Source organism: Molossus molossus, unplaced genomic scaffold, assembly GCF_014108415.1.
Source record: "Molossus molossus isolate mMolMol1 unplaced genomic scaffold, mMolMol1.p scaffold_m16_p_5, whole genome shotgun sequence".
NCBI lineage: Eukaryota > Metazoa > Chordata > Mammalia > Chiroptera > Molossidae > Molossus > Molossus molossus.
Window position 1 is genome coordinate 49,969,893 of NW_023425388.1, and position 20,290 is coordinate 49,990,182.

At 38.7% G+C, this 20,290-nt stretch overlaps 1 protein-coding gene and 1 long non-coding RNA gene across 2 annotated transcripts in view; one reads left to right on the forward strand and one right to left on the reverse strand.

Annotated features, from left to right (window-relative positions):
* The window catches only part of EHHADH (enoyl-CoA hydratase and 3-hydroxyacyl CoA dehydrogenase), a 47,267-nt gene extending 43,053 nt beyond the window's left edge, over positions 1 to 4,214 (reverse strand). Inside the window, exon 1 of the mRNA XM_036243803.1 lies at positions 4,097 to 4,214. Coding sequence (XP_036099696.1) covers positions 4,097 to 4,170 — 74 coding nt within the window. The 5' untranslated portion in view covers positions 4,171 to 4,214. The remainder of the gene's footprint in view (positions 1 to 4,096) is intronic.
* Positions 4,215 to 11,265: 7,051 nt separating this feature from the next.
* Positions 11,266 to 19,899, forward strand: LOC118617307. The gene is made up of 3 exons (XR_004956817.1): positions 11,266 to 11,353; positions 13,111 to 13,225; positions 19,314 to 19,899. It is a non-coding gene; the product is annotated as an uncharacterized LOC118617307 (long non-coding RNA).
* Positions 19,900 to 20,290: the final 391 nt, after the last annotated feature.

Consider the following 20,290-nt stretch of genomic DNA (forward strand, 5'->3'; position numbering starts at 1 on the left):
TCAAATCAAGCATCTTCTCAGATCACAATGGCATGAAACTAGAAATCAATTGCAACAAGAACATGCAAAGACATTTGAACACATGGAGACTAAATAGCATGTTAATAAACAATGAATGGGTTACCGAGGAGTTCAAGGAAGAAATTAAAAACTTCCTGGAAACCAGTGAAAATGAACACACAACACAAAATCTATGGGATGCAGTGAAAGCAGTTCTGAGAGGGAAGTTCATAGCACTACAGGCCTCCCTCAAAAAACAAGAAAATTTCTAATAGACTATCTAACCTCACAACTTAAAGAACTAAAAAGCAAACATAAAGAAAACCCCAGAGCAAGTAGAAGGGAGGAAATAGTAAGATCAGAGAAGAAATAAATGACAGAGACCAAAAACAATTCAAAGGATCAATGAAAGAAAGAGCTGGTTTTTTGAAAAAATAAACAAGATTGATGGACCCTTAGCTAGACTCACCAAGAAACAAAAAGAGAGAACCCAAATACACAAAATCAGAAATGAAAGAGAAGTAACAACTAACATAACAGAAATATAAAAGATCGTTAACAACTACTATGAACAATTATATGGCAACAAATTCAACAATCTAAGCAAAATGGATAAATTTCTAGAAACACATAGTCTCCCAAAACTGGACCCAGAAGAGATAGAAAACTTGAACAGGCCAATAACAACTAAGGAAATTGAAGAGGTAATCAAGACTGTCCCAGCAAACAGCCCAGGCCTGGAGGGCTTCATGGGGGAGTTTTACCGAACAAAGAAGAACTAACACCCATTCTCCTCAAACTATTTCAAAAAGTTCAAGAAGAAGGAAGACTTCCAAACTCGTTTTATGAGGCCAGCATAATTCTAATTCCAAAACCAGAAAAAGACACTACAAAGAAAGAAAACTATAAGCCAATATCCTTGATGAACATAGATGCCAAATCCTGAACAAAATACTAGCAAATCAGATCCAGCAATACATCAAAAAAATTATTCACCATGACCAAGTGGGATTCAACCAAGGAATGCAAGGCGGGTACAATATTTGTAAATCAATAAATGTGATACACCACATAAATAAATTGAAAGATAAAAACCACATGATCATATCAATAGATGCTGAAAAAGCCTTCGACAAAATCCAGCATCAATTTCTGATAAAAATGCTCAGCAATGTGGGAATAGAGGGATCATATCTCGACATAATAAAGGCCATATATGAAAGACCTACAGCCAACATCATACTCAATGGGCAGAAACTAAAAGCATTTCCCTTAAGAACAGGAACAAGACAGGGATGCCCACTTTTGCCACTCTTATTTAACATAGTGCTGGAAGTCTTAACCACAGCAATCAGACAGGAAGAAAAAATAAAAGGGATCCAAATTGGAAAAGAGAAAGTGAAACTGTCATTATTTGCAGATGACATGATATTATACATAGAAAACCCTAAAGACTCCATCAAAAATCTACTAGACTTAATAAATGAATTTGGCAAAGTAGCAGGATACAAAATTAATGTCAAGAAATCGACGGCATTCTTATACACCAATGTTGAACTCGCAGAAAGAGAAACTGAAAAAACAATCCCATTTACCACCGCAACAAAAAAAATTAAGATACCTAGGAATAAACTTAACCAAAGAAGTAAAGGGCCTATTTGCAAAAAACTACAGATCATTGAAAAAAGAAATAGAGGAAGATATAAAAAAGTGGAAGCACATACCTGTTCATGGATTGGAAGAATTAACATCTTTGAAATGTCCATATTACCCAAAGCAATCTATAGATTCAATGCAATCCCCATCAAAATACCAACGACATATTTCACAGAACTAGAACAAATACTTCAAAAGTTCATATGGAACCCAAAAAGACCCCGAATACCCACAGGAATCTTGAAAAATAAAGACAAAGTAAGTGGGATCACAATACCAGATATCAGGTTATACTACAAAGCTATTATAATCAAAACAGCCTGGTACTGGCACAAGAACAGGCATATAGACCAATGGAACAGAACAGAGAACCCAGAAGTGGACCCACGACATTATGCTCAATTAATATTTAACAAAGGGGGCAAGAGCAGACAATGGAGTAAAGACAGCCTCTGTAATAAATGGTGTTGAAAAAATTGGACAGCTACATGCAAAAAAATGAAACTAGATCATCAACTTACACCATCCACAAGAATAAACTCAAAATGGATAAAAGACTTAAATGTGACCCGTGAATCCATACAAATCCTAGAAGAAAATGTAGGCAACAAAATTTCAGACATCATACGCAGCAGAATTTTCACTGATAGATCACCTCAGGCAACAGAAACAAAGAAAAAAATAAACACATGCGACTACTTCAAACTAAAAAGCTTCTGCCCAGTAAAAGAAACAACCATCAAAATGGAAAGGCAACACACTGTATGGGAGAACATCATTGCTAACGATATATCAGATAAGGGGTTAATTTCCAAAATATATAGAGTACTCATACAACTCAACAAAAGGAAGACAAAGAACGTAATTAAAAAATGGGCAGAGGGCCCTGGCCGGTTTGGCTCAGTGGTTAGAGCGTCAGCCTGCGGTCCATAGAGACCCAGGTTCGGTTCCAGCTAAGGGCGCATACTTGGTTGCAGTTTGTCCCCGGCTGCGGTTGGTCGTGAGGGTGGCAGCCACTCGATGTGTCTCTTTCACATTGATATCTCTCTCTCTCTCTCTCTCTCTCTCTTCCTCTCTTCCTCTCTCTCCCTCCCACTCTATCTGAACAAAAAAATGGAAAAATGTCCTCAGGTGAGAATTAAAAAAACAAAACAAAAAATGGGCAGAGGAGCTGAATAAACACCTCTCCAAACAGGACATACAAATGGCCAAGAGACACATGAAGAAATGCTCAACATCACTAATCATCAGAGAGATGCAAATTAAAACAACAATGAGGTATCACCTCACACCTGTCAGAATGGCCGCCATCAACAAATCATCAAACAACAAGTGTTGGTGAGGGTGTGGAGAAAAGGGGACTCTAGTACACTGCTGGTGGGAATGCAGACAGGTGCAGCCACTATAGAAAGCAGTATGGTGTTACCTCAAAAAATTAAAAATTGAACTGCCATTTGACCTAGTGATCCCACTTCTAGGAATATACCCTAAGAAACCTGAGACACCAATCATAAAGAATATATATACCCCCATGTTCGTAGCAGCACTATTTACAACAGCTAAGATCTGGAAACAGCCCAGTGTCCACCAGTAGACGAATGGATAAAAAAGCAGTGGTACATATACACAATGGAGTCCTATGCAGCTGCAAGAAAGAAAGATCTCTTATCCTTTGAGACGACATGGAGGGACCTGGAAAGTATGATCCTAAGCGAAACAAGCCAAGCAGAAAAAGACAAATACCACATGATCTCACTTATTTGTGGTATATAATGAACATTACAGTCTGAGACCCAGAGACATGGAAGTAGGGTACAGACTGACAACCCTCAGAAGAGGGGGTGGTGGGAGGAGGAAGAGATAAACCTCAGAACTTATATGCATGTACACATAACCAATCGACATGGGCAACAAAGCTGGGGATGGGGTGAGGGGGATGGGGAGGACAGTGTCAATGGGGGTAAAAAAGGAGAAACATCTGTAACAAAAAGAAAAGAAAAAGAAAAGAAAATGTGAAGCCACATGGTTGGATTCCTAAAGCTTTTGTCAAGCACTGTCAGGTGGACTGGAGGTTGGGAAGTGAGGGATCAAGGTCCAGCCAGCACTGCACTTAGACCTTTGGAATAGAAAGTAGGCCTGAGAAGTCCAAGTTGCAAGCAAGCAGGAGGGTTGAGCAAGAAGCTGACATAGGCAGACAGGGTTCGAGTGCAGTTCCCTTACTTAGCCATCTGCCTCCCTCTCAGCCTCGGTTTTCTTAGTGAAATGGGAACAGGAGTTCTCTGCGAAGATTGCTTAAGGTAACCTATGTAAAAGGCCCTGACATAGGACCGATTTCTGTTTGGGTCTTTCTGGAAGCAGCAGGGGAGAGTCAAAGCCTTCACAGCAGGCGGGCGAGTCCAGCCTCTCCGACCCCAGTCTGGAGGCGACCCGAGCCCATTACCTGATTTGGTTGAACGGTGGATTTCGGAGGCGAATCATCGCCAGGCAGTTCCGCAACCGCGAATACTCGGCCATGTTTCCCCGGTGCCAGGGTCGCCTCCGCCCCGGCCGCAGGGCTATGCTCCTTACCCCGCGCCCGGCCGGCCCCGCGAGGAGGGGCGCCCGCTGGGCCAATGCGAGCCCAGCGCCGCCTCCAGCCGCCTGCAGGCTCCCGACCTACCGGCGCCCATCTCCCGTCGCAGCTCTACCCCGTTTCCCGGACCCCAGACCCGGGCTCTGCAAGCTCTCATCCTCGCTTTCTCTTTATTGGCGTCCCCACCTGCTCCCATCTCTAAATCGATCACAGAAGGGAGGACAATGGGAAATGGGTGGAACTGCCAGCAAATCGGGGTTTGCAATCCCCTGGTCCACTTGGAAGAGTCAGACATAAGTCATTTCTCATCTGTCTCCCTAGTTTCAGTTGAGCACGAAACTTTCTGCTTTGCGAGCCCCCACCCCCACCACCCCCATTCCACCTCTTAGGCAAACTTCTGCAAAATGTAAAGTTTAAGAGGGCGCTCACTCTCAGGTTCCTGCAAGTGCTGACCTTGTCTTGGTCCTCAACGACACAAAGACCCAAGGGTTCCCGTCATCTGTCATCTAGCCCTCCTGTTTAGTCACCCTGTGGGAGCAGGGACCCGGGGAGCTGATACCACGCTGATCTTTCTTTTGCTGTTTGTGCAAGTAATAAACTGCCTGAGTCTATTCTGGGCTGCTACGGGCCAAATCGAAGTGTGGCAAGCCAATTGAGCAGATGCTACCATGCTGCTGCAGCTTAGGCACCCGTTTGCCTGTTGACAGTCTCATGATCCTTGTGATGAATTGTTGTTATATTCTCAGATTGTCTTCTCATTCAATTTGTCTCAATAAGTGCTACTTAACAGGGTGCTTTGCATGTTACTGCTTTTGCTTGTTAAAATGTCGTTTTAATTGTTGTCATTGGGTTGCAGTTCACGAAAATTGGTCAGTTGATCAGAAGTGGTTCATTAAAGTTTAAAAGAATATAAATATAGAAGTTTTGTGCTGGAACATGCAAATATGTACTCACACCAAGAACAGAGATGGCTACCTAAACGTGACTTTCTCTGCATCAGTCATCCATTAGCCCCGGAACTAGGATGTTGTGCTGTGAAGCTTCATCTGATAGTGGCATGAAGCCATCAGAGCTGATAGACCGATCAAATTTTTCTGGAACAAATGCAAAATATTGTTTTGCAGCTGGAGTGATAATATCTTTCATATACTCTCTTTCCCCTTTCACTATGGGATACAAATGGACGCAAGGCCCCAGAGGAGAACAGACCAGACATAGAACCCTGACTTGGCATGATGGAGGAGACGTGCCTTGCTGACTGAACCAACATGGACTGTTACAGGAGAAAGAAATTTTTGTTAAAAAATTTCAACCTCTGGCCCTGGCCGGTTTGGCTCAGCGGTTAGAGCGTTGGCCTGCGGTCCCGAGAAACCCGGGTTCGGTTCCCGCTAAGGGCATGTACCTCGGTTGCAGTTTGTCCCCGGCTCTGGTCAGTCGTGCGGGTGGCAGCCACTCGATGTGTCCCTTCACGTCGATGTTTCTCTCTCTCTCTGTTCCTCTCTCCCCCTCCCACTCTACCTGAACAAAAAATGGAAAAATGTCCTCAGGTGAGGATAAAAAAATAAAAAATAAAAAATTTCAACCTCTGCTTATATAGTGAAAAAATGAGCAGTCACTCTTCTACAGTGAAGGTGGCTGACATTTGAGGAGAAAAGCTGCTCACATAAGTGTTGAAATAAAAGACGGGATATAAACAATTTCTCTACTATACCAATCTCTGTAATGACAATTTCTATAATTTTATTCTTTAAAAAAATTTTTTTTTCTTTATTGATTTTAGAGAGAAAGGAAAGGAGAGGAAGAGAAAGATAGAAACATCGATGAGACAGAACATTGACTGGCTGCCTCCTGCATGCCCCCCACTGGAGATCAGGCCCACAACCTGGGCATGTGCTCTGGCCAGGAATCAAACCAGCGATCTCTTGGTGCATGGGTCAACGCTCAATCACTGAGCCATACCAGCCTACCACAATTTCTGTTAATTTCAAGCGACTTGTTCAAGGGTTGAGCCTTGGAGATATATACACACTCATGTACACACATGTATATTCAGTATCTTAATGATGAAGATAAGCTATCAATATTCCTAAAGAAGACACAAATGTAGCCATGACTGGGTTGCTCAGTTGGTTGGAGCGTTGTCCTGTACACCAAAAGCTTTCAGGTTTGTTTCCCGGTCAGGGAACATACCTAGGTTGCTGGTCAGATCCCCATGTTGTAGCATGTATCAATACTTCATTTCTTTTTATTACTGAATAATAGTTCATTGTGTGTGTGTGTGTGTGTGTGTGTGTGTGTGTGTGTATACCACACACCACATTTTGTTTTTCCATTGATCAACTGGATATTTAGGCTGTTTCCATTTTTTGGCTAATATGAATGATGCTGGTATGAACAATTCATGTAAATGTTTTTGTCTAAACTATGTTTTTAATTATCTTGGGTATATACCTAGGATTAGAATTGTTTGATCATATGGTAACACTATGTTTAACTTTGCGAGGAACTGCTAAACTGTCTCCACTTGGCATATAAATACATAAGGCAATGTATGAGCTTTCCAATTCTCCACATCTTTGTCAATATTTGCTATCCATTTTAAAAATTCTTATTAGGCTAGTTGTTCTTAAATGAGTTATATTATAACTTTCTTTGTCACGAAGTGTGGTCTTCTCCCTTTTGAGTGAATACACATTTAGAATATGTCTGGTTTATGAAAAACACTCAGTAAAACTAGTCATATTATTAGCTATTATTAGTCTTATGTTCCTTTGAGAGGAATCAAATTGAATTACGTCTTTCCTCTGGGATTATATTCCCATCTGCTTTGAATAATAAACAGGATTCAAACTAATATACCATGATTGTTATGGTCAAAGTAAAACAGGAGGTATAACTCATACCTCCATTAACAGAATCATCAAATGTTCTAGCATCTGTTCTTAATTTCTAGGTTTTCCCATCAAAGTGCCTTGATTTTAAGCCTAAAGATTATGCCAACATGATTATAGCTTTGAAAAATCCCAAAGAAAAGGAAAGGGGCCATAAGACTAAGGATGGGCAAATGTTTTGATTTTTGAATAAGCCAAGAGATGATAAAAGATGTTGTAGACTGGTGAGTTTTAAATCAATACCTTATGAAATTTTGGAATAATTCATTAATGAGATGGTTTGTGAAAAGGAAGTTGTGATTATCAAAGCTATATTGTGTCCACTAAGAACAAGATATGTCAAATTAATTTTATTTCAGTTTCTGAGAGGATTAATACATCGGAAATTAAAAGAAATGTATTGAGATTCCTAGAGAGATTTAACAAGGAATGGAATCTTGACACAGGATACGCTAAGGACCTATACTCACTCTGGAGCTTCCTCCCACATTGGCTGAGGCTTCCTTGGACCTGAATAGTAGTTCAACTTCTTCCTCTGACCAACCCTACTTCCTGTGCAATTCTAATAAAAATCTTTCTCCCCAACTCATATTAGTGTCTACTTCCAAAAAACTTAGTCTGTGCCCAGCTAGTGTGGCTCAGTGGATTGAGCATCATCTCATGCACCAAGAGGTCACCGGTTTGATTCCCGGTCAGGGCATATGTCTGAGGGGGCATGCAGGAGGCAACCAGTTGATGTTTCTCTCTCTCTCTCCTTTCCCCTTCTTCTCTCTCTAAACTCAGTAAAAACATTTTAAGAGAAACCTGTCTGTGACAAGTTTTCTGTAATATCAGGCTAAAACATCCTCACTGAGATTCAAAGGGACAATTTGAACCTGGTCTTGTCTAAAGAAAGGAAAATGCATTCATGATCTCTCTTATTTTTAACTTTGTATTTGTAAAGTTTTAAGCATACATACACAAAAAAATAGAAAGAATATAATGAAACCCAATATATCTAGCTTCAACAATATCAATGTATGACCAATCTTAATCATCTGAACATTCCCATATTATTTTAAAATAAGTCTCAGACATTATGTTATTTCATTCATAAATTCAGTGTACTAATGTTGGCTTTGAAATGCAATTCTCCTCCCAATTCAACTTGCATTCTCCTCCTAACCCAGTTCCTACACATCGTCTCATCTTTTCTTCCTCTTCCCACCACCATAGCTTTCAAAAGAGGAAGTATTTTAGGAGAAAGGGACAGTAATAGCAGAGAATGGAAAGGCCCTGGAATCAATCCATTCTTTCACTTACTCAACAAACATTTTATACCTGTCATCTCCCAGAGTCTTCGGATACTCAGTTGTTACTCATTTAAGTAACCGTTCAGATAGGTGATGACTTTGGTCAGAAAAAGTAACAAGAAAGAAGGGAGGAAGAGAGGGAGGAAGCTGGCCAGTCATCTAATGGTCACAGTGGAAAGTGTAGGGTAGAACACTTTCTGCTAGGTAGAACAAGGTTTTACTCTAGAAAGGACCTTCAAGAGGAAACTGAAGCCCAGAAATGAAGTGATTTAAGGTCATATAGCTAGTTAATAGCAGAGGTAGGCATACCATCCAAACAAGCTGACTCTAATACCTGTATAAATTATGATTATTCTAAACTTAAATAATGTGGTTCAAATGATTTAAAATTTAATTAAAACATTATATTTTATATTTCATTTTATCAAGTTATGGTACATTGGTAGCAAAGAGGAGAAAGTGCATTGGTTGAAAGAAGGAACTAGATGAATCTATGATAACATTGACATTGAATTATTTCCATTAAAAGGTCTGCTTCCTTCACCAGATAGGAAACTCCATAAAGGTAGGGGATTATTTTATTCATCTTTGCATCCCTAATGCCTGGCCTGGTGTCTCTAATGCCTAAATGAATATATGAATGAATGGAATTAGGAGGCTTAGATTCTAAAATTGACTGCCACTGGCTAACTTTGTGACTTTCAGCAGAGTCATTAAAAATATCATTGACCTTTTCTATAATAGACTTGTAAAAAATACCTTAAATTTCATCTATGCCAGCTACTCTGTGGGTCTTAGGATTACCTGGTTATTTGGAACACAGACTCATTGCCAACATTTTACTAATAATACCTATGCTAGTTTTGCTATATTCCTAAAACAAAGGTTGAATATTTAAGGGAAATTGCTTCTTATAGAGAAGTCTAAGTAGAGTTGCACCATGTCACGGGCAGTGCATTAACAGAATCTTTATGTTTACCTTCAGGAACTGCTTGGATCAGTTACTTATTTCTGTCTGGCCAATTAAATTTTAAGGTAGAGCCCATAGGAACTTGACACTTTACCCCTCATTTCTGGATAAATATAAGAAGTTTGCCAGGGGAAAGGGAACTACTGTGTGTGAAATGAACCCAGCAGTGACTAGATCAGATTATTCAACTTGTTAACCTAAAAATAAAAGATCTTTCTAAGTGAGAGGCCCAGAACATTTATTTGAGATAGAAAACAATAGCTTTGGGGGGAATCACTGACTCAGGCAGAAAGCCAAATAGTGTTCCAATCAGAAGACAAAAACAAGGGTTTTTGGCTTTTTTATGAAAAAGGAAAGGGGGGAAATTACATCAGTAAAAGGAAAGCATTTCTATTGGTGCAGAAAGGCTAACATAGTGACACTAATTTTAAAAAATATTTAAAATTTTCAGTCCATTAGTCATAATAGCTGCTTTCTTGTTATGTTTGCAAACAGTTCTTTGGGACGCAATGTTGATTTAGGCCCAGTCCAAAGGTTATGTTGCCCTGTTTTAACAATCCAAAGGTTTGAGACCTAAGATGTACAAGGCAGTTCCTCTGGGATGGCAGCTCTAGCTTCATTTAAAGTGGCTACATTTATATTATTTTAAACAAAATGATCATCAGGTTACATTGCTCTTGTCTCATCTGGAGTGGGATTTTCCTACTCTCTTTTTTTTTACTTGAGAGTGAAGGTCTTGAAGATGGATCTGCTTTTACCTTATTAACACCTTGAGACAGATTTGGGGCCTGGGGGAACGGGGTGAGCATTTTGAGACTCCACTTCTGGTCCTAGCCCTGCCACTAATTGTATGACTTTTAGTCTGTTGCTTCTCTGGAACTAATTTCTTTACTTATAACATCAACAGGTTATCTAACTGATTATCTCTTAAATTCTTTTTTGTACTAACATTCTTTGAATTTCTTTTGTTCTAAGGATAAATCCTCAGCTAAGCTGTTCCTCTCTATTTCTTCCTGGATTGACTTTCTTCTGTTCATATTTATTAAGTACCTCCATGATTTTGGAGGGCAGGGCCTGGGTTTTTTACTCATTTCCCCCCCAGGATCTAGCACAATAACTAAGCAGGTGATTTCAACTAGGGTTGAAGTTAGTTCCTGTGAAGATACCACCTTTGTCTGGAGGAGCTCACAGTTTAGAGGGGGAAGTGCCAAGCATCATTAATTAATCACTTAAGTAAAAGCCTAGGATAGAAAGGATAACAGGAAAACTGGTTCTTGCCTTCCTTACCACTTATATCTTTCAACAGGAAACATGAGAGAGCTTGTACTAGTCTATGCTCCTTGAGCGCTTTCACCGTGCCTTCGCTTTCCATGTGTTGTTTCAAGTAATACACACACCGACCTTGTGTTCTGTAGCAGTGTTACCTGCTTCACACTCAAACAAGCACAGAGAAATTAAGTAACTTGCCCAGGTAACACCGCTACAACTGAGAGGAAGGTCTGAAACTAGGCAGCACAACTGCAGAGCCCGAAATCCACTGGGCAGAAGAGTCAGAAAAATCAGAACAAACTTGTGATTTCTCCGAGGGGACAGCCGAGTTCGGAGGAGTGATGAGTTCAAGGTACAGAGCAGAGGCAAGAATCTGCAGAAGACAAGGAGCAGAAATTGGCAAAGAAGTTTGGAAAAAAAAAAAAATGCAGTTCTCCGAGCTGGATTACACAGGCAGCGACTAGGAAAGCAGGGGGGTAAAAACGGGTAAACAAGATCTGCAAAGCTCCAGGCTCCAGGGGAAACCAGAACAGATCGGAAATGACATCAAAAGAGGGGTTGACGCTACGCGGGACAGCAGGGCCGGGGCAACCGGCCGGACGTGAGGCACAGGAAGTCCCGCCCTGAGGGCGGGGCCAGGTTGTGGGCGACGCGATGAGCGGGGCGGAGCTTCTCTGGTCCTGGAACCTGGGATCCCCGACAGGTAACCTGCTGGCCGAACCTGGACCCGGGCAAGGGTGGGAATTAGAGTAGCTGCCCCAGTTTGCTTCGGGCTCCACGCTCGGCCCGGGGGAAGAAGAGCGCACATTAGGGGGTGTCCTGGGGAAAGGCTCCTTGGCGTGGGACGCCCGCGGGTGATTGGGATACGAGGAACCTTGCAAACGGGGTCGCGAGGGCCCAGGTCGTTGAGGAAAGATAGGCTGAGTCTCCGAACAATCGGTCATAGCTGGGAGTCATGGGCTCCGGAGCACTGCGCTCGGGGATGGAGAGATGGAGCCTGGGCACTGAGATGAGCTGACCTAGAGTTCATTTCCACTTGCACTGACCCCCACTGCTGTTCTGCTAGTAGGGTACAGAGACCTCGTCTTTTCATCTGTTCATCCAGGACAGTGCTTTGCCAGTATTAGGCATTCGTTAGATGCTGTCGAATACGAACTAATGAACGCACGAAGCTGACTCTGCCTCAAGGGGGGTCGGGGCAGGTGTGGATAACCTCCCGAATTGTAGTACCCCTCCCTCTGCATGTAGAAGTGACCCCCGTGTAGTTTGTTGACCAGTGGTTTATGAGGACGCCGGTGTAGTAGAGATTCAGGACATTCTTTTGAGGTTATTCAAATTTAGAAATGTATCTTCATGTTTTCTTCTGGTGTGGGTAGAGAAGATACGGCGATTAATTTGGCTTCTTTCAGAGTCCTTCACTTTTCTGGAAAAGTGATACCCGGGAGGAGTTATCCATCAAATGATAAGCTGCAGTTTTTGCCCTGAGCTGCTACTTTGTGTTCTGAGTGCTTTCTTTTCATAAATATAAATTCACTTTCCTTTTTCTGAATATTTTCTTTTTTATATTGGGGTACTTCTTACATTGGAGATGTACATGAGAATTATTTCATAATAAAGATGAAAATAGTAATTTATGAAAATCCGGTCAGAGGTTTCACCTGGTGTGTTCACGTAAGGTTAACTTCTTCCAAACAGTGTAGGAAGCCTCCAAAGAATAAATCCCGGAAGATTAAATTGTTTCCTTTGTATTTGTATAGCTGTCTAAAAGGTGATGATGAGTGGGAATAGATCTAAAGAACAAATACTAAAACCAGATTTATTTTTGGTTGTCAGGCTATGTAATGGGATCTGGATGTGAATCACTATCTAGATGCAGTCCCATGAAGTGATAATAGCTCCTTGCAGGTTCTAGAATCGTATCCTTAAGTTGGATATAATGGAGTAGGAAAACATGAATTTATGGCTTTGTTTGTTGGTTGGTTTTGTTTTTCTTTTGTACAAAGAAGAAACTAGTAAGCATTTTTAGATTTTAAAAAATCAAAATGTTCATAAAAATAGGTTGGACAATCAAGAAGTAGACATGCAAATAAATATTGCAGTCATTTAAATTTTAAAAGTTTGCCTGCCTTTCAAACTTGTTTTCCCAGTTTCTGGGAAGTGTTGGTGTCCAAATTACCCCCCATCATTGTTTGTGCTTGTTTTGGTGTCAACTTTGCAATGCATATAAATATGGTATAAAGTAAGGTTTTGAGATCCTCTAGATTTACATTAATATTAATGTATTACTTAACAATAAAGCCTAATTTTGCTACCTTAATCTGCTGTTCAATGTCATGTCCATTTATTTTGCACATCTAAATGTCTGTTTTCATAATAATATTTATTGTAACTATTACTCATAATAAATTGGTATCCAAGTGGTAACTTAGGTGTATGCATTGACATTCTTGAGGTTTTCAGTTTTGCAGAACACTGATATCCATGGACTTCATTTAAAGAAATCTACGGACCATTAATGGACACAAACATGAGTCATTTTGTATTGTGGCATTCAAATCCTAGCACTTTGGGAAAGGTAAGTTATTGACTGTGTTTTATGTTCGATGAGAGAATAGCCCTGGATTGGACTAGGAAATTGTAGGATTGTGACCGAAAAATCTAGGCTGAATCTCTTTAAATTATGTTTTAATGTGGACCTTCCAAAGAGAGGTTTGTTCTGTGTTTGTGAGGCAGTCATTACTATTTCCCTATAAGATTGATCAGAAATTAAAGAGATTGACAAGGTATATTATTCCTGGAAGATTACTACTGTGCTTCTTTTCTTCTTCTTCTTCTTTTTTATTTGAGAACTCCTTTCAAGACTTTAGAGTCTGTCAACCTATGGATGCTCTGTAGGAATGGGGCCTCAAATAGTCATTTTAATAATCTTACATACAACTTTGATTCAATGATAATATAGGTCTCAATTCTTCTGGCCAATTTTATGCCTTAATTTGAAGCAAGGAAAGAGGCCCCAAAATGTCTATTTTTTCTTTATCCTGTCTTATTAGTGCTATTTTCTTTTTTTTCTTCTTCTTTTCAAAAATCTCTTCGGTGATTCATTCCTCATGTCTTTTATCTTTCTATCCCAGAGAATAAAATTTCTGTCCTTTACTATTTTACCTTTTCTAGCTTAGGGGTTTGTTAATTTTAAAAACTTTAACTTTTAACTTTGTGGTAACGTTTGGCAACTTTTAATCGCTAAGCACTAAACTTGTGATTTTTTCTGGTCTCCTTTGTAGATACGCTGGCTTCTTACTTAGAAATTGTTTCATTCCAAAGTCAGACAGTAGTTCCAGAAATTCATCTTTCGGGTATATTTGCACATACACACAAAAATTTGTATTTAAAGATCTTCATCATCATATTATTTTAAATGTAAAAAAAATAGAAAACTAAAAAATAGCCTAAACATTCCTCCACTAAGGTCTGATTAAATAAATGCCTTCATACAATGTAGTACTTCACAGCTCTTAGAATGAAGCAGATCCATAGGTGGAAATATGGAAAAATCTCTGTGAGATACATTGTTAACTGAGAAAAACAGTATAGAACTGTATATTAGTATGTTTACAAAAGCATACATTTCTATATACATGCAATATTTTTTAAATCTTTATAATATACTACTATGTTATATCTATATATGTATGTGTGTATGTGTATATATGTATATATATGTATGTATTATATATACATATATATGAATGATTGACACAGGTACTCTTGAGGAATAAGACTACAGGTCTAGAGTAGGAAGAAATATTTTTCTGTATACTCTTTCTGGTGGATTAAATGTTTTTTTTACTGTGAATATGATTTTATTTTTATAAATACTAAAAAACAAATAGCAAAGCTTTAGGCTAATTTCATAATTATGGGAGCCTACTACTATTCCTTATGACTTAGAATTATTTGCACTAGTCAGAGTATTTGGATTGCACAAGTGAGTTTTTTTTGTTTTTACAGAGATGCAGGGAAGGTTTTGTGATATTATAATAGGTTTTGAATCTTGACATTAGATTATTACTCTTTTTTTTATTAATTTATTTTTGTTACAGATGTTTCTCCTTTTTTTAGATTATTACTCTTAATACGGATTTGTGATGAACTAAGTGCTTACTGCTGCCAAATTCAATATAGCTATATAATTTGTAGCATATTGTTGACTTCATGAAGTGATGTGGATGATACTTCTGTTTGCAAGCTAGGTTTGTCTTGCATTGGCAAGGTTCTTCTGAGCCTCTCATTATTACTGAATGGAATGAACTTTGTTTATTTGAATTACTCTTGAGTAACTACTCTTTAAACGGGTCATAGTTATTATTTCACTTTGTTTTGATTTTGGGGATTGGCTCAAGGCATTTCAAAGAATGGCTTATTCTCTCTGTTAGTAAAATTCGTAAACCAGAAAGATCATTTATATATATATATGGATAATCTTATTCTGTATTGACTATGTTACTTTTTAAAAAAAAAAGATTTTTAGAGGAAGGGAGAGGGAGAGAGAGAAACATTGACATGAAAGTGACACATCATTGGCTGACTCCTGCATGCCCCCCACTGGGGATCAAACCCAAAACCTGGGCATGTGCCCTGACTGGGAATTGAGCCAGTAACCCCTTGGTGCCTGGGACAGTGCCCAACCAACTGAGCCACACCGGCCAGGTTTGACTGTATCACTTTGAATTGGCTGATTATTTGCTTTGGAACTCAGAAAAAATTTCTGATGACTTTCACTTCTCTAGCCATCTTTGTCTTTCCACACTTTCATTGTAGACAATGAAATATAATAGTAATAGGTGAGTAAAAATGAGTTATACAAGAAATTTAAAGATATAGTAATCTTTGTTTTATTAGTAGAGGAATTTTATTTTAGACCTGCTTGAGAATAAACTATGTACAATACCTACCCATATGATACCACTAATTGTATAACTTGTTAAAATCAAAATGAGGCTGCTAATCTAGGGGCTGCGTCATGATTAATGGAATGGACTAGGCTATGTTATACAGGTGATTTATACCATAGTTTGGCAGAGTATTTGCTTAGAATCATTGCTGTTAAATGATGCTTTGCTTCTTGAGATCTTTGGGTTTAATCACAACTGCCACAAAGTGAAAGACATTGGACAGGATGCCTAGAGTGGGACTCCTTATTCTTGCTAAGAGAATGGATAGCAATGAATTGAATCCAAGGGTTGATTGTGTTTTCCTGAGTCAGGGTGAGTATGGTAAAAGTAACATATAGAAAGAAAGGAGATGAGCATGAACTTAAAATTTACAAGTGGATAACATAGAATTGGGGAAGGTATATAGATGTCTATGCACATGCATGTGTATCTATGCACATAGATATATAATATATTATTATATAAAACATATATATTATTTTACATATAATATTTAAAATTTTTTCTAGAAAACAAAAAAATTCTAGGAAGATAGTTAATCCAAGAGAAAAAAGTCAGAATTTTAAGGCCTCAGAGCTCGGCCTATTGTAGGCTAACTCATGATTTGTGAGAGCAGCTTAAAGAATTTTGTACATTTTAGGATCATGACAGGATTTCAGTGATGGGAAGGTAGACAAAAACCTGAGAGTGAGAAGATTTTAATCTAGCAATGTGTTATGGTTAAGGGTATCTTTTAAAGATTCTGCTTTGTGGTATTTTGGAAGGAAGGGAAAAAGAAGGGAGAACTCAAACATATGTTGCTGTTCAATTTGGATCTGAGCTATGTCCATAAATCTTACCTAGCATTCCAATTGTGTATGACCATGACTAGATCTGTTAACCTATCAAACATGAATGTCCAAAATTGGTTTCATTATTAGATATTCCTTGAAGGAAAAAATAATTGTTTTAATATTTTTTGTAACTATATGAAGGACAACAGTGATGATCGAGATTGAGGGGACTGGCACTGTTTTGTTTAGAAAACAGAAGACTTTGGAAGAGTTGGAGAAACTCCCTGGGAAGTACGTTTATTTCTTTTGAGGCCAAAATTGCTTCTAACTGAGAGAAGGTATAAACTAGTCAACAGTGGAGTAGATGGTGTCAAGAGGCAGTGGACTGCAGGTCATTAGGGTTGCTTAAGCAGGGTTGGAACATCAGGAATGCTGCCCAGGGGACTTCTCGCTGTATGGGAGATTGTACTAGATTAGTATGAAGTCCCTTTCAAACCCAAAAATGTTTAAAGTGGTTTTTAAATAGTACTAGTAGATGTTCTGTTATCTCTGTATTTAAATACTGATAACTAACTTATCCACCAAGCTTCACTTACCCATAACCAGGAAATAAACTTAAAAATTAACCTGAGCTCCTAAAATAGAAGACACAAACTATATTCTTTTCTCAGGTCCTTACTCAGTTTATTTACTTTTTTGTAGACATATGTAGTTCTAACAGGCTTATTTAACTGGTATTAGAAGCAGCAAATTGTTGGTATACCTATTAGGAGCAGGCACATTGACAAGCAAGGGCAAGAAGAAAATCAGAAAGCTGACCAACTCATTTTAAAATTGTAACCTGGGCTCATTTGATTAGATGAAAACAGCTCTGTGTTAATGGATATTCAAAATGATAAGCTTGACTGAACTTAAGTTATATTCAGTATTTTCTATTTCAGAAGAATATAAAATTTTAGAAAGATCTCTCTTTTTTTTTTTATCCTCACCCGAGGACATTTTTCCATTTTTTGCTCAGGTAGAGTGGGAGGGAGAGAGAGGAACAGAGAGAGAGAGAGAAACATCGATGTGAAAGGGACACATTGAGTGGCTGCCACCCACACAACCGACCAGGGCCGGGGACAAACTGCAACCGAGGTACGCGCCCTTAGCGGGAACCGAACCCGGGTCTCTCAGGACCGCAGGCCAGCGCTCTAACCGCTGAGCCAAACCGGCCAGGGCTAGAAAGATCTCTTTATGTATAATAGAAAGAGCAAGGATTCTAGAGTAGTAAAGACAGGTTTGAATCTGACCTCCAGTATCTACTAGGTATTCTATTAATTAAGTTTATTATTCATTCTAAGCTTTAATTTCGTCTGGAAAATAGGAATTTACTGAAGAATAAAGATAATGTATGTAAAAAGTTTATTATTATTTCATTATTACCATAAAGCTTACTCTACCTTGAATAGTTTAATTGTACAGGTAATCCATGTCTACTTTACAAAAATTAGAGAGAGAGAGAGACAGAGGGAGAGTGAAATATTAGGATATATAGATCACCAAAAAGATAAAAGGAGTCAAGTCACCAATAATCTACCATTGTTAATATTTTGGTGGCATGCTTTTTTTTAAAACTGCTTTTACAGGATTGTACTTCCAAGAAGTGACGGTTGAAACTGAGTCCACATTACCACTGTTGGGAAACTTAAATTAGTCACTGCACATTCTGATCAGGAAATATGCAGTGAAAGATTGTGACAGGGCACAAGGCTGATTTGCAGAAAGCCTTAGTCCTGGTAAATTTTCTTATATTAAAACGAGTTTTGTAGAGCAGTAGATGTAGGTTGGTGTTCTGGAGCCGGAAGACCCGAGTTTGAATCCTGACTCCACAGTTTGGGGTCAAGATTTCTTAATTTCTCTGTGCCTCAGTTTCTTCATCTCTAAATTGAGGATAATAGTAGTATCTAATTCATGGGATTGCTGTAAGGACTCAGTGGATTTACATAAAGTACGTAGAGCAGGGCCTGCACAAAGTATGGACTCAGTAACTATTACTTGCTATTTTTATTATTAATTTTTAAAAGCTTAAGGTTTTCTTGGGGAAAAAAGGCAGGTTTATAGGAGCATGTACATTAAAAAGAAGCAAGTTAGAAATAGCACAGAAGTAGTCAGTAAGATTTATGATACGTTATTCATTTGGGCCTGCAGAGTGGTCTGAATTTTTTTCACTCTAAGGCTTTGTTATTTTTTCTTCCCTGTTTAAATAGTTTCAAACCATAATATTCCTAGTCCAGTTTCTTTCTCTACCTCATGAAATCAACTTCATTTTATGCCATCTCTTCCAACAAATATTTTGGTTGTGCTTTCAAAGATCAGAGACTCTTTAAGACAAACACATATCTTGAATAGTGATCACATACAGGAAATTATCATTAAATCCATTTATCTTATTACAGCCCAACGTGGTTCGGTAAGAACTTTAAATTCTGTTTTGAGCAGGGGTGGGGAACCTTTTTTCTGTCAATGGCCATTTGGATATTTATAACCTCATTCAAGTGCCATACAAAATTATCGACTTAAAAACTAGGCAGCTATGTTTGGTCAGGCTAATTTGGTGAGGCGAATGATGTTAGCTGGTATTGATTTTGAGGGCCTTATGGGGCCCTTAGGCTGGATGTTCCCCACCCATGATTTAAAGTGAAGAATATTAATAAAAGAGAGAAGCCAATGAACATATTAAGCTATTCTGTACACTGTAGTCTTTAAAAATCTCTTTGTTTCATTTTCTTTTTCTTTATTTCTTTTTGGTTTTCTCTTTTTGTTTTTTTCAACATGGTATCTAGTATTCTGATTAATTGCTGGTGAAAGAGGTATAGCTTTTCAAAATCCTTTAAACAATTTTATTAGACTTGCTAGTAGAATTTTTTTTTGGTGTGTGTTTTGTTTTGTTTTAAAGCATCAAGTGCAAGTTTTTGAAGACCCTGAGGCCTACCATCATTACGCACGCATTCAAGATTTGAGTTTGAATAACTTCATCACGACTTAGAGCCTCTTCAAAAGCCTCAAGTCTCATCTGCATTAAAGCTCTCCATTGAACTCTGTCACAAAAGTAAAAGCTAAAGGGACTAAAATCCATTAATACATTCCATTTTATATTCTTTTGTCTGCAGTTTCCTTCACCTTTAGGGCCTTTATATTGCTTATGTTCCATAGACTAGAGCCAAGGAAACAGTGCTTTCCAAAAGATATATCCTGTGGCCATAAGTTTTCATTAGTAGAGAAGCATAAACTTAGCAGGATAACTTTAGAATTGGGTCTTTTGCTGTGTCCTATAAAAACTTGAATCAACAATAAGAAAAGGAGGATGAAAAGGAGGATAATTTAAGGTCAAATTATACTCTCTGAGGCTATGTGGTTTAGAGAAAAGAGCCTCAACCTAGAAGTTAATGACTATTCTTTAAAAAAAAAAATTTTTTTTTTTAAATTTTTCTTTATTGACTTTAGAGAGAGAGAATGGGAGAGGGAGAGAGAGAGAGAAACATTGATGAGAGAGAACATCGACTGGCCGCCTCCTGCATGCCCCCCACTGGGGATCAGGCCCACAACCTGGGCATGTGCCCTGACCGGGAATCAAACCAGCGACCTCTTGGTGCAGGGTCGATGCTCAACCAGAGCCACACTGGCCAGGCATGATGATGATTCTTCCTGCCTCTTCCTAGATAAAATTTGATAACTGGGAAAGTCACTTAACCACTCTGAACCTTAACTTCATCTGTAAAGTAAGTCTGATAATATTTTCCCTGCCTACCTCACAGGGTTGTTGTGAGGATCAAATGAAATAATGTACATAGAAAGGGCTTTTAGATAAAATGTGCAGGACAGGCATAGTTGCAAGTCATCCCAAGTTTGGGGCCTGGGAAGGGAGGTGATTTA